At 38.1% G+C, this 14,428-nt stretch overlaps 1 protein-coding gene across 23 annotated transcripts in view; it reads right to left on the bottom strand.

Moving 5' to 3' along the window:
- Positions 1 to 14,428, bottom strand: part of BAZ2B (bromodomain adjacent to zinc finger domain 2B) — a 214,393-nt gene that overhangs the window by 26,336 nt on the left and 173,629 nt on the right. For 14 of the 23 annotated variants that reach the window (XM_088146600.1, XM_088146596.1, XM_088146605.1 and 11 more), the window contains 8 exons: positions 14,220 to 14,285; positions 12,852 to 12,896; positions 12,540 to 12,572; positions 11,216 to 11,281; positions 5,362 to 5,502; positions 3,392 to 3,646; positions 2,179 to 2,393; positions 1,774 to 1,848 (listed from right to left, as the gene is read on the bottom strand). In XM_088146600.1, coding sequence (XP_088002726.1) covers positions 1,774 to 1,848; positions 2,179 to 2,393; positions 3,392 to 3,646; positions 5,362 to 5,502; positions 11,216 to 11,281; positions 12,540 to 12,572; positions 12,852 to 12,896; positions 14,220 to 14,285 — 896 coding nt within the window. The remainder of the gene's footprint in view (positions 1 to 1,773; positions 1,849 to 2,178; positions 2,394 to 3,391; positions 3,647 to 5,361; positions 5,503 to 11,215; positions 11,282 to 12,539; positions 12,573 to 12,851; positions 12,897 to 14,219; positions 14,286 to 14,428) is intronic. The other 9 variants (XM_088146603.1, XM_088146597.1, XM_088146610.1 and 6 more) reach the window with 2 other exon arrangements.

The raw sequence follows: 14,428 nt of genomic DNA on the forward strand, positions 1-14,428 counted from the left end.
AAGGTCAACATCTCTTAGTCTAATCAACTATACAACAATCTTAGTTGTTAAGTTAAAGATATTGGGGGAAGAAACAGGGACGCTGCAAATTAACTTTGGGAGGACAGGCAGAATAAAAATATAACGTAACTTTTTCACACTCAAGAGATCATGAAAATACATGCTTAAGTAAGTCTGATAGAAAAGAAAAAGAAAGTTAAATATGAATAATCTTGCCTTCTACTAATTAGGTATATTTTATGCCTCCTGTGAATGACAGCTAGAATGTAATACTTAATAAAAGCTTTATCATCTTCTGCAGCTAAGGATGATACACGGCATATAAAGATCTGAAGGAGTGATACACATCTAGGATCTGAACAAGATATACATGCTGTCTTAAGACTGACCAATGAAATACTTTACTCTGTGAGACTTCAACAGATGCAAAATGAAATGAACCCTCAGCTCATCCTCATGACATTAATGAATGAATAGTGAAAGAGAAATAGAGGCATCACATAAAATGGGGATGGGAGTGAGAACAAGAAGCTGAGAATCACAAAGAAGGAAAGATTTCGAAAAATAAGATTTGCCAGCTTTTTAAAAAAAGTAGAGCTAAATAAAAGAAGAGAAATAGCTATACCCCCCAAATCTAGTACTGTACTTACATTTGTTGAAAAGACAGTTAAAAGAAGACTGAATTACTCCCCAGGTGAGAGGTGGCAAGCAAGCCTCCTTGCATAGGAGACTGCAGGGCAACTTCAAATGTTAATTAGCCCATGGATAGGGTGATTTAGAACATGGTTTCTTATATGAATTAATGATTACAAGGGCCCCATAGATATAATCATGAAAACGGTATAAATTGGGAGTCAGTACTATTAACAGAAATTCACAGTCAAGACCTTTTTCTTCCTGTAATTTGCTTTAAATCTCTTTTTTACTTCTTCTACCTCCCTCCTGTGGCTCTCCTTTACTTCTTCTTTCTTCAGAGGTGCATTAAAGGGGTGGGGAAGGAGAAATAGGGTTAGAAACACGAGCAGCGTAAGGATTCCTTGATTTGCTAAACAAGAAAGAAAAACAACTAAGGAAAAGAGAGTGGAGCCTGGCTATGCATAGCACAGGGCTGCACAACCCTCCGGTGATTTACAATTACTTTCCCTTCAAATTCTATGGTAGATTGAGCTATTATACTTGCTGTATGGAATTTTGTTTTGTGCAATGGAAAAAATAGCATCCTTAAAAACTTGACCATTTGTTTTGTAGCGAACAGAACTACCTCAGTAGTGGGATGTATTCCCTAGATGTACCACAGGAAATACTTACAATTATATGACAAACTCTGAGGTATTTTTAACTGATTACATAAATAATTTGCAGTTTTAAAGGTGATAAATAAAGGTTATTTAAAATAACTTGGCCCTATAAACCTTCTTTCAGAGGTAAAAATATGCAGTTGTTCCAATCAGATTCTACTAATGTAAAAAAACAAAAAACAAAAAACCAAACCCCAATTTAATACTTTCACAAACCTTCAAATGAGAAACAAACTTATTTCTTACAAGTATCATAGTATGACTTACTTCCAATCTGAGGCCTTCTAATCCACTACCGTTATTTTTCTTCAATGGACTATCAAAAATAAACTATGAGCTTTTCAAAATTAATTTCCCATTTAAGGGAGTTGCTACTTTATTTTACATAGCATGAGATCTGTCTTTGCAAATAAGCCATGTAACAAATTAAACAGAAATGGTAAGTGCTGGGATATTTTAAAGAAGTATCACTTACTTCCGAAGTTTGCCTTCAACCATCCACTTATCTCTTCTTAAATTTGACATATAATCTATATTCTTTTCTATTTCACTGTCAAAGCAGAAAACTTTAATTACTTAGGCATAGTTTATTGCATAACATGTTCTAAATATGTTTAGTAGCTGAGAAATTATTTTGCTACCCAAATTTATGTGCCACCTATTCAAACTATTATGAGTTAAGAATAAACGATATAGTCAGTTTAATGATGACAAACAAGTACAATTATCTCATGGAATGTTATTGGAGAAACCTGCTTTTGAGAATGATAGCTTATAGCTGAAACATAGCCTGTTGGTACAGAGGTTCATTCAGAATTTCAAACCTATTACTGATCATTTTATTAGCTTCACCAGAAACATGCACAGGGCAAATTCTTACCTTATAACACTTTTGCTGCAGGCTAACTCATTAACAAGGAAAGCAAGCACAGATGCTTTCTGAGCTGGGGTGTGTGCCTGAAAAGCTTTGGTTTTCAAACTCTCTGTGAGTTCAGTTTGCCCACAGTGACCCTCCATAAAAATCTGCAGTATTTCAGACACATTGTCTCTGTTGATGCCCACATTCAACAAATGATCCCCGAGAATTGTTTTGGCCTAGAGAAAAAAGTCTGCTTGTAAATAATTGCACTCCAAGACAGTAATGACAGCATATATGTAATACAGCTTTCTCTTATTTGATAACAAAGAGAAAAACAAAACAAAACAGAATACAAGCCATAAACCAGAGGCACTACCATCTATTACCTTGGAACATATTACTATTTTATTTTTGCTGCCAGCCCTCACAGAACCAATACACTATCTTTAAACTTTTAAACATTTACTTATATTGAAATATACAGGCTCCTTTTTGACTGAAAGACCTTTCCCAAGCAACTTCATAACTGTGGGATCTCACACTAGAATTATTGCAAAGGTAAATTCAGGGCCCCTTAACTGATTTTAAGAAACAAATACATTCAAAGAAATCTAGATTAAAATAAAATTTGGGAATGACATGGGGAGGTAGGCAGATGTTTGGAGACCAATACTGGGAAATAATCTAAAAGTGTTCAAACTAAAGGCAAACTTATAAAGTAACATTTGGTGAGAACAGATTTGAAAAGCTAAATAGTCCTCACCATTATTTAAGTCCAGATATGAAAGGAGACATTACTGTTAAAGGTTAATAAACAGTTGTTTAATAAAACAACAAACTAAGATTTGTTAACATATTATACTCCAAATTTGTATGAAATACAGAATCCTATCTAAGTACTGTACAGTCTCTTCACTACTAACTGAGCAATAGTTGTAGCTGAATTTAGCATCAGCCCATGGACAGAAAAGGATTGGGAGAAGCAGAGAAGAGTGTAATAAGATCTATACAGGGGTCTTAAGACATGGCTGGTCAAATATCTGATCCACTAGATGTTGCTGAACATCAAATCCCAACCCTAGTCCATACGGTCAATGGTGTAGGATGATAGGAACTGCACCTCAACAAATAGAAAAGCCTTCAGTTATGTGGTACAACCCACAAGATACAGTTAATGTACTACCAGCTGAATATTTTTCTATGTATTCAAGGATAGTGTAGGAGTACTCATTACCTTGTATCCTGTTATTAGTCCTGGATCACAAATTGCAGCCGAGAGCAACCTCACCAGCAAGTCTTGGATTTCTCCCATGCTGTCTCCTATGTTCAACAGCCCCTCTTGCAGAATGCTTAAACTTGGGACATCCAGGTTCACATCAAAGCCAAGAACTTTGCCAAAGTTGCTGAGGAACTGCACCACCATGAGACAGTCTGAAAATGTACTTCCCGAGAGAACCAGGCCTGGAATGCGAGGCAACTCTGGCAAAGGCTGAGAAAGAGAAGGAACACATATTTTGCAGCCTAGAGCACTGTTCTTTGGCAAGCCATTTCCAAGAAATGTAGCCAGCAGCCAAAGGTTTGCGTATTTTGAGATGCACAAAGCAGACCATCCAGCCTGCAAAATCATTAGTTGTGCAAGTGTTTCCAATGAGCATTTCTATCAAAATGAATACTGAAAAATCTAGATTTGCTCATTAGACTTCCTTCCCAAATTTAAAACAGTTGGCAAGAAATTTCTAACCACAGACAGGATATCAATGCTTTGAGCATAAATGGTTTGAGAGCATCATTTCTTTGGAGGGATCGTATTTTAGACCCATTAAGTCTTCTCTGAAAAAAATGGGAGCCCTCTACCTTTTGTAATCCAGCTATCCTGAAAGATTAGGTTACCCATCAGTTGCCGCTAAATTATTATGTTTAACTTTAGCAGGAGGAGACAATTATTAAATTATTAAATATACCAAGAATAAATGTAACAGTTTGATTTAGTTCAATTTAACATTCCATCAAATCAAATTTAGCCTTTGTTCTGGCTCCAGTGTGGCACTCAAAGGCTACGTGTGATTTTCAAACCCAAAAAGGTCATACAAGCCTGGCTGAGCCAAAGCTGCAGCTAAAAAGGTGCCCATTAACTAGCTGTGCTCCTCAAGAATACAGTAAGCCACTTTCTCCATGCTCTGCTTTCACCTAAAAAATTCCGTTTATTGCCTTTCGTTGTGAGAATATATGAAAAAAAATGTATAGGCCACATTCCATTCAACCGCTTTGTAAGGAGTCATAAATGCAACCATAATTTTTAAAATATATTTGACTAAGTGTTCTTTCTGGCTATTACACACTAATTTCGTACTCTCTTAGATCCTCATTGCAGAATTTTGGCCACAAGTCTGACCTTTTGTTTGAACAGGAAATTAGACTAGCAATTGCACAAGGCATCCCAGCATGGAGCAAAAGCAATACTCCCACACAGGTCTTGAATGGAAGAGTTTTCATACTGAAAGGGAAAATAACTAAGCTGCTGGAATAATGCTAGAATACTGCACTTGTTGCATTTTCTTAAAACATTAATGAAGGCAAAAAAGGACAACACTAGGACTGGTGTATTCTAGCAATGGCAATCAAAACTCGATTATCAAAGAGTCATCCCTGACTACTCTTAAGATAAAATGTTTTAAACTTTGTTGTCCATTTCACCCAACCGTAGGCCCATCTGAAGTCTAAAAAAAAAAGCAAACCCCCTGGCCTATGCATTTGCTGAGGGTAGGAGCAGAAAAGAGAGAAAGTTCTGAGAAACTAAGAATGTAAGAGCTGTGCTGGATCAGACCAAAAAAAGGCTCCAGTTCCCCAAAGGAGCCAACCAGATGCTTCTCAGAATTCCCCACACAGGGTATAAAGGCAAGAGCTTTAAGAGGCATAATGGAAACTAGAAGAGAGAGTTAAGCAATCGGCTAAACAGTCCAAACGTTACAATGTCCACTATTAGTTAAAGAAAATAAAAAAGAAGCATAGAGGATCCCAGTATTTGCTTTAGTTTGGATACCAGTCATCCTGAAACACCGAGATAATATTATCAAGCAATCTAAAGTAAAATGGGCATAATTTTAAAGGCACTATAGTAAAAGGAAAAAAAAATTGCTACAATAGGAAAGGAAGGAATGAGAAGCAGCAAGGAAATAAAAAGTAAATTTACGTGATTCTGATTACCTTCTGGTCCGCTAAGCACATATCTTCATTAGGCTTCTTTAGCTCCTTAGCCATTTCTAATTCTAATCTTCGCTGTTCCAGTTTACGCTGTTTATTTAATCTCTTTTCATCACGTTTTTCTTGTTTTAACCGCTCTTTCTCCTTAAATAGCACAGGACAGATAAAAAAGAATTAAACCCCATATAGTCTACTTACAAAGGAACAATTTAAGAATTTGAAAAGCAGTCATTACGTAATCTTAAATCATCACCACAGCAATTAAAGCATTTAGGTTTAAAAAAGGTGAGGGGGAAAAAACACCCGAACTTTAAATACAGAGGATCAAATCTTGCAGGCGAGAAGATCTGCCATAGTATGTTCTGCAAGAAGATGCCACTAACAGTTGGCTCTGAAGTCTGTTTTCGAGACCATGAATGAGTCCAGTACTGTGAGAGTAACAATAGAAACAAGGGCTGCACTACATATAAATGCACTGAAAACTATCAGGCTTAATTAAAGCAGAGTTTCTAGAGTCAGCAGCATGATACATTAGCTTAACGGTCCAATTTTTAAATAAATTATTATGCAATAGAGAGTGAGAATACAGTCAACTGAGTACCAAATGCACTCACAGCTCCTTCAAGGTCAAGTTGACCATGTTGGAATTCTAACATCTACTAAAAGTTTGGTTCCAAACGAAGGGAAGCTTTCACAGGAAACTGCAGGGGCACGTGTGTATGCAACCCCCCTCCCCATACATGACATGCTTTACCAAACAAAAGGACTGATAGAGAAGTCATAATTTCTAATTAGAAGGGAACGTAGGATCCAAGTCACCATTTTCATTCACTTTTTCCCAGATAAAGAAAGATTATCCTAGTACCTGAACAATATATTTCTTTTATTTTAAATCTGAAACCACCTGTAACTGTTTGCATACCATTTTCAGCTGGAATGGTATGTGGGAATGACCTTGGGAGACAGGTAGAAGAGCCGCAGACTATACAACTGTCTGATAAATGAAATCTGAGCCTGCAGAACAGATGGAGATATGACTAACGTCTCAGAAGGGACTCTCCCTAGTTTCTTTGACTGTAAAGGTGAGGGGGAAAGAGATAAACTTTCAGACTTGCAAGATTCTGTTAATGTAACCTTACAATAAAGAAGAGCTGGGTGTGCTTCTTGGCTGGGCTACCTCGCAAGGGTGACATCAGCAGAGGAAAAGCAGCTGAATTGAATGCAGAGAAGTTCTCTGCATAGGAAATGGTTGCATTTGGCTCAAATGCACCACCTCGTGAGGCCCCATAGCTCGGAGCACTGACAGCTCTTGATGCAGAGTAGGTATGGAAGCAAGAGAATTCGCCTGGTGATAGGGCCAAAGGGATGAAGTTCCCCTACAACCTCTGCTTGATGCTGCTGCAGCTGGCAGTGCCTACTGAGCCCTGCCTGCCTGCCTCTGGGCAGCAAGAGGAGCCAACTGAAAGAATGTTGATTGGGAATTAGCACTGAAGCTGACCATGTAGGCAAAAAATGGCCCATAGAGCACACAATGCCTACAGCCACCCAGCAATAGCTTATTGCAAGCAAATAACCCAGATGCTCAGAAACTTCCACAGAAAAGTTTTCTTTCTTCCCAACACCTGTGCTCTGGGAGTAATGTGCATTTGCCTATCTTTCTCCTGCCCCTCACTTTTTTGACTGACTTCCACCTTGCAGGGATGGAAGCAAAAAAAGGAGGCTCAATTTACTTTCAGTTCAGGTCTGAGTTTTGTGTGGTAGGACACACTGTCAGTCTGTGACAGCTAAGCAGACAGTTAGCTCAAAATGATCACATAACAATACAGTATTGATAAGGCAGGCAGTTTATAGGTTTTAACATCTAATAAAATAGCCTTTGTTAGAAGATCCTGAATATGCTGATTCAAGTATTAAAATCTACCAAATGAAATCAGTCCTATACCTGTCTACTCAGAACTAAATTTCACTGATTTCAGTGGGACTTCTCCCCAATTAAATGTACATAGGATTGAATCTAAATTACCTATACAGGTAGTAGTCCTTGGTTAACGACAGCCCTGTTTAGTGACTGTTCACAGTTATGATGGTGCTGAAAAAATAACTTTACGACTGGTCCTTGAACTTAAGACTGGTGCAGTGTCCCTGCGGTCACGTAATTGTGATTCAGGTGCTTTGCAACTAGAGCGCATTTACGACTATCACAGCACCCCACCGTCACGTGATCGCCATTTGTGACCTTCACAGCTGGCTTCTGAGAAGCAAAGTCAATGGAGAAGCTGGCAGTAAAATCACAAGTCACAATCACATGATGTCTCACTTAACGACCGTGGGTGATTTGCTTAACAACTGCAGCAAAGTGACATAAGGCTGGCGTGGTGACGTGATGTTTCACCTAACGACTGCAGCACTTAGCGACAGAGTTTCCAGTCCCAATTGTGGTCATTGAGAACTACCCGTATTAAGTAACCAACAAAAGGACACTTTCCCCTTAACATAGTCTTTTATCTATGAACTTTTGCTCTCAAAGTAGTACGGATATGCAGTATTTACTCGTACATTTCAATTACACTCTCATCTTCCCCCACTAATACTAAAATGGTATGAAGCTAAGGTAGATAAGCTGGCTGCTCACAGGGTCTGTGCAGAAAGACAGGACTAAAAAAATACTGTATTGATCAGTTCCTGGAAGGCAACTGGACAGGTAAACATAGAATGATAAAAGCTCTATTTACTCCCTCTGCCAAGCATTGGTTATCTCTGCCCGTGTTACCATTTATAGTAGGGAGAGAGATAGGGATAGGTCTGGATGCTAGATGCATGACTAATAGATGCCCTTCAATGTCCTGATGACATCACAGGCCTTCTGGCAAATCCTGCAAATAGTGTCTTGCAGCCATTCCTCTTGTAGCTGTGGTGCAGGTGGTTTTCTATTGGAAGAATTGTCTGTTTCCTCTTGCCTCCTGCGGCTTTCCTATCCCCTTAAAGCACCTTGCTGCTATTCCCCCTTTGTTTTCTGGATGCTCCGATGGGCAACTCTATTGTGTACAAGGGCCCGCTGAATTTTGGCTTGCTCATGTTTTGCTTTTTGAAGGGAGGAAACCACAAGGAGGGGGCAGGGGGGTGCTGCAAAGCTGGTACCCATGTGGAAGGGGCCCGAAATACAAAATAAACATTGCTTTCCCCTTGTGTATTGTGCAAAGAAATCTTGCATTGTGAAGCTACACTGTGAAGGAACGCACTGATGCTGGACAATGTGGAAATGCTCAGTATATTTATGCATGCACAGCCAGTCTGCACCCTACTGCATCCTTGGCTGAGCAGAATTGTACTCATTAAATTCCAGGGCAATCTGTACGTATTACTTGAACATGGAAAACTGCTTAAATAACCCATATTGTTGCAGCGTGGCATTGCCCAGGGGAGCCATTATGCTGGGTGGGCTGGGCAAAACAGAACCTACAAGGGAAAACCGACATGGCGTACTCCTAAACTGTATTGTTTATTCAATCCTGGGCTCGAAAAATTATGCCTAATCATCCCGCAGCATTACTTACCCCCTCTTCCAATTAATAAAACATTCTTGGCTCCTGCATTTGGTTTTATCGATTTTAAATGGTCAAAGCGTATACACAGAACACTTAAAACTGAAAGATGAGTTTTGTTAAGTAAAACTAGGTCTAGATTCCCCCATGATATGTTCAATAGGCAACCAGGTGGTATAAATCTTCAGTCATGGAATATTCAGAGCACAAGACTCACTCGGGTGCTGTGAATTTAATTCTGCTTTCAAACTGCTTATTAGACAACTTCCAAAACCTGAGATACGCTTCCATATTATGACTGCCGACAAAACTGCTGACAGGGCTGCTTAGTGATAAATGCATGTTTAACAACCTTTTGTTGCTTATTGATCCTCTGAGAGTTACTGGGAGGGAGTTGGAGGGAAGGAAGAACCTGTGGTACAATTGTAGCACTTTGTTATAGAGTTCATAGAAGGAAAATGAAGATAAATTTCTGGGTGCAACCGTCTGAAGATTTAGTGGCTCTAAGAAAAAAGGCAGAGGCTTGAATAAATATAATATGTGACGATTTACATACTCCAAGCATCCAAAACATCTCTTTCTTGTTGACCATACCAATATGATGGCCCCACTGACTGGTTCTCAACTGGTCGAAATTTCCAGAATCTGAGATCTGCTCCCAACGGGCTATCTACCGAATGTGGATGACCAAGGCACTAATTCACAGAGGTTTGCCTTTAGTAGTATTTAAAGTTGCACATTTTTGGTAAGGATTTTTGTTTTAACTTTTTGCAATTAATCAGAGTTGATATAGATCCTTTTCCGCTACAAATAGTTAAATGTGTAGCGTATTTTATTTAATTATCTTTGCTTTCAGTACTTTCAGTTGGGTTTAAAGGATTACTGGTCTTTGAAATTAGGAGAATTAAAACTGAAGGATCTTTTAAACATTTTAAATTAATCAACCCCAGTATTAGGGATGTATCAATAATGTTGCATCCTGTATTTGAATCTAATTGCCCTTGCTTTATTTTATAGCCTATGCATAGTGGCTATTTAATATGATCTGTAACTGTTAGCACTTGCTATTTAGCAATACTGTGAGAAACATTTTATTAAAAGTTGGCTTAATTCTGAAACATATTTGCAAATGTAAAATTCATACTTCGGAATCTGGAACCAGCATTAATATTTGATATTTTGAACTTCTAACAGTTGACACAGTGTTATTTATTATTTGACAAGATTGCTAGTGGTAAGAATGGTATATTAGTAATTGCCCAACTTTCGCCTTTAGATAAAGTTTTTCACATTACCGTCTGCCAAGGAGCTTCTCTATATATCCTTGCTCATTGCAGACATCGGAATATGTCTTTGAGTTTAATTCGCACAGAGAGGGATTGAGATTCACACATGCTCGCTATGAAAAAATAATCCAGATCAAACTTGGTTACTACCATGGATAGGAGGCCACCAGGAAATCCCACTACTTGCATACTATTGCTGAAAAACTCTGTGGAAGTGTCTATACAGAGACTAGGAGACAAGTTTGATCTGAAGGAGTCTTTCCTTTTTAACGGTTATTTATAGCTGCATTACACAGGAAAATCAAGCTGATTAAACTGCCTTTCAGCTCTTATTTTCACTGAAGCATTCCTGATTACGATCCAGAAAATCTAACATTGCCTAAAGTTAAAATACTTGTTTATTATATTCGACAGTGTTTGACAACACTGGGATGAATAAAAGTTTCCTCCTATTGTCAACAGCTGTGATTCTGCACAAGACTGTGTCCTGGTCCCAATCCAGTTCAGGCCCCTACAACATCTATTAGTTAAAGAAAACTCAGCCACATGGAACCAAACAGCACTAACTGAAATTGTTTGGTGTACATTCCATGCCAAATGTAATCCAGAGTTCCATTTGTCTCTTGTATATGACAGATTAGATCAAGCAAGGAGGGAAATAAACATCTATAATTTTCATTTATTTCAGAGCTTTGTATAGAAATCACAAAGGAGGACCAGCTACATCTGCCTCTGGGGCGGGGGGGGGGGGAATGGCAAAATCAGCAAACTTAAGGGAAAGTACTATATTCAAATCGGGGGGAGGCAGGGAATATCACTGCATTTGCAGGTAAAATTTAGGAACACGAAATGATCTAATGACAAAATGAAAGACAGACAGTAGATTTACCAACTGCAGCTAAGCTACCTTTTGTCCTTAAAAAGTTTGATAAAACCAGATTAAAAAAAAAAAAAAATTAGAATACTGGAAGGGAGGGAGGGAGGGAGGGAGGGAGGCAGAACCAGTCTACATCAGACCTTGATACTTACTTCTGCTTTTTTACGTGCTTCCATAGCTTTCATCAGCATCATATGCTGCCTTCTTCTTTCCCGTTCCTGTTCAATCAAATCAAATTAGAACAAAGTACTACTGCAAGTAAGAGTTTATATTTGTTTTGTTTTTTTATTTCCAGAGCTCAACAGGACATGTTTAGCATTAACAGACAAGTCAGGGGGTATGCTAAATAAAAGGTACAGCAAGTCTGTGCATGTTTTAGTTCAGGTTTAGAAAGCAAATACAAGTACAACTGAAAGCAAAAAGGTAAAGCGATGAACATGGAGACAGTGTAAAACAGAAGCGTACAGATTTACTTATGGTCAGTTGTGAGGCTCCTTCAGAAGCTGGCCGAACAAAAAGCATAATGGTTGGCTGGAACAGGTCAGTTACCTTACATCTGCTGTAATAGGAAGTTTGCAGTCGCTCGCTGAGTGGCCAATTAAATTTTTAAAAACTGTAATGCAGATAACTTTGGAAAATAATCAAAAGTTACTTTTCTAAAAAAAATTCAAAAACCATTTGGGCTACACATTGGCTATAAACATTCATTTGGGTCTATATTGCTGGGGATACAGTGAACAGCTGAAGCCAATCAATGGAAATCAACCTGTTTGTTTGAAAACTGGCTTCCAATGCGCTAGCCGTACTTGAGCAGGAATGCACAGAGAGAGTCCTACGGGCTGTCCCTCTAAGGCAAGCCAAAGAAGCTGCACCCAGCATTAGGTTAATGTCGGGTTAGTCCTGAACTAGAGCACAATGGGGGAAAAAATGACAAAGGTTTATCTAGAGACCAAAATCGTGTGGGTTTATTTTGATATACCCCAAAGACTGCATACTCTTCAGTCATTTCAAACTGAGCTTTTTCAGTTGTGCAACACTGAAGTAATTTGAAAATCGTATTGCTCTTTTACGTCAGCGTTAAATAAATTGAATATTATTCCCCAAATCATGTGCACAAATGGCCTAGTGAAAATCACCGGTAACCTATTATAAATTGAATATGCAAGTGTGGGGTCATACGAATTTGAACCCTAACTATGTACAGTAGTCCAGCTTGATACTACAGCAAAGAAGATTCTGTCTCAAGGCAACAGCCTCACGTACGGCTCAGATGGGTCAATTTATAATAAGTTTCAGGTAAGTCGTGTTCTTTTCTTTTACAGACAAGACAAGCAGATGTATGCAATGCACTGTGCTGGAAAGCCATGCAGCAGTATGTAATATGACAGCAGCCAGTGCTACATTTTATGCATTGCTATGACAACCATATCACAACCAAATCACAATGCGGTGTTAGATGTACAAAAGTAAACATACCCATACCATATCTAGTCTATGCCTCTCCAACTCCTGGTAGAAAGAGTTGGCACAATATTATGAAACAGAAATCACAGAGTCAAAAAGCACTTTATAATTCCCCCCTCCCCCCAAGATCCCATACCAAAGCAAAGCCCTTTACCCATAAGGTGAATGAAAACATTTAAGTAAAATGTTTACATATATTTATACTTATTTAAGTACAATAAGTATATATATGAGAGAACATTTGAAGATTTGTCCTCCAAATTCTTTAGGTGTTCATTTAAAAATAGAATTTCTATTTCTTTAAATTAAATTCTGGATACATACCTGATGTTTCAGAAGAACAGCTTGCTGTCTCCTCATTTCCTTTTCCTTAAAATATGAAAAAAATCAAGTATCTGATAAATGTTTAATTTATACAATTATAAATTATAAAATGATAAAAGAGCCAGTTTAGTCTAGTGGTGAAGGTACCAGGCTAGAAAGCAGGAGACTGTGAGTTCTAGTCCCGCCTGAGGCGTGAAAGCCAGCTGGGTGACTTTGGGCCAGTTGCTCTCTCTCAGCCCAACTCACCTCACTGGGTTGTTGTTGTGGGGAAAATAGAAGGAGGAAGGAGTATTAGGTATGTTCACCGCCTTGAGTTATTTATAAACATAGTAAAGGTGGGATAAAAAATCTAAAAAAAAAATGTTACTATCAACCAAAGATGACTTTTCTACCATAACAAAGTAAAAATCCATGTTTTTAAAATTTAATCCTTCTACTTTAATTTATTTTGCTAATAACCTGAAATGACTTGTTGGATACCTTGAAAACAGAATATATGGAAGATGTACTACAGTGGTTATCAAACCATGCTGAGATCAAGAATGAGGCAACAAGATTAACAGAAAACAAGGTTTTCATATTCTATACAAACATGCAGATTGTATGCAGCTATCACCCAAAGTCTGATGGGAATAAAGTAGGATTCAAACATTCTGCTTTAGTAACCAAACAAACTTGCATGAACAGAAGAAAACTTCTGTGACCTTCATGGTCCAATTCTTTTTCCATGGACTAAGCTCCTTCCAACAGCAACATGGTAAATTTGGAACAAATCCAGTGACTTGAGCCAGAGTCCTTTGCATGTGTCTTTGAGACTTGCCTCAGATCCAGAGGAATAATCCATTTCCCCCTCATCCTTCTATTGCTGACTCTCCAGTGCTACACTGGATAATTCTCTAGACTTAAAGAGGAGCTTTTAGGTGCAACAATGAGGAGGGAGATTGGCAGCAAGAGGGAACCTGAAAATCTCTGATTTACACAGAAGGCAATGCATCACTTTTGGGATCCTGGCCTCAATCTAAATGTAAAGCTATGCATTTATTTAATGGATCATGCTTTTTTTGAAGAACAGTGCATGCACTTTTAATTGTTTTCATGACTATTACTTATATATATACATATACAGAAGTGAATGTCAGAAACATATGCCTAAAAACCTACTGTGTTTTTACAGACTATATATGCACACACACAAAACACAGAAAGACACACACATATATGTATACAGAGCAAAACATTCAGAATAAGATTGTGTTAATTTCTTTCAATTTTTTTTTTGGATACATTATCAGATTTGATTTGTATGATCATACAATTCATTTTTTAAATGGTTGGAAAATAAAAACTCTGATGCTTCTCTAAACTAACCTTTATTCGTTTCTCGGCCTCCAATAATTTGGCATTTGCTGCTTCTTCCTTCTTTTTCTTTTTAGCCTGTGCATGCAAAACAGGTCCCAAGGTCATGCAACAGAACTGCTACAGCTTGAAAATAATCTCAGACCAGCAATAAGGCTTCATGCTTCACAAGGTGCGAAACAATACTACACACCATGTACACATCATAACAGATTTCTTCC

Source organism: Python bivittatus, unplaced genomic scaffold (genome assembly GCF_059951505.1).
Source record: "Python bivittatus isolate LINGU-HERP-01145 unplaced genomic scaffold, Pbiv_v1 ctg000480_np1212, whole genome shotgun sequence".
Classification (NCBI taxonomy): Eukaryota; Metazoa; Chordata; class Lepidosauria; order Squamata; family Pythonidae; genus Python; species Python bivittatus.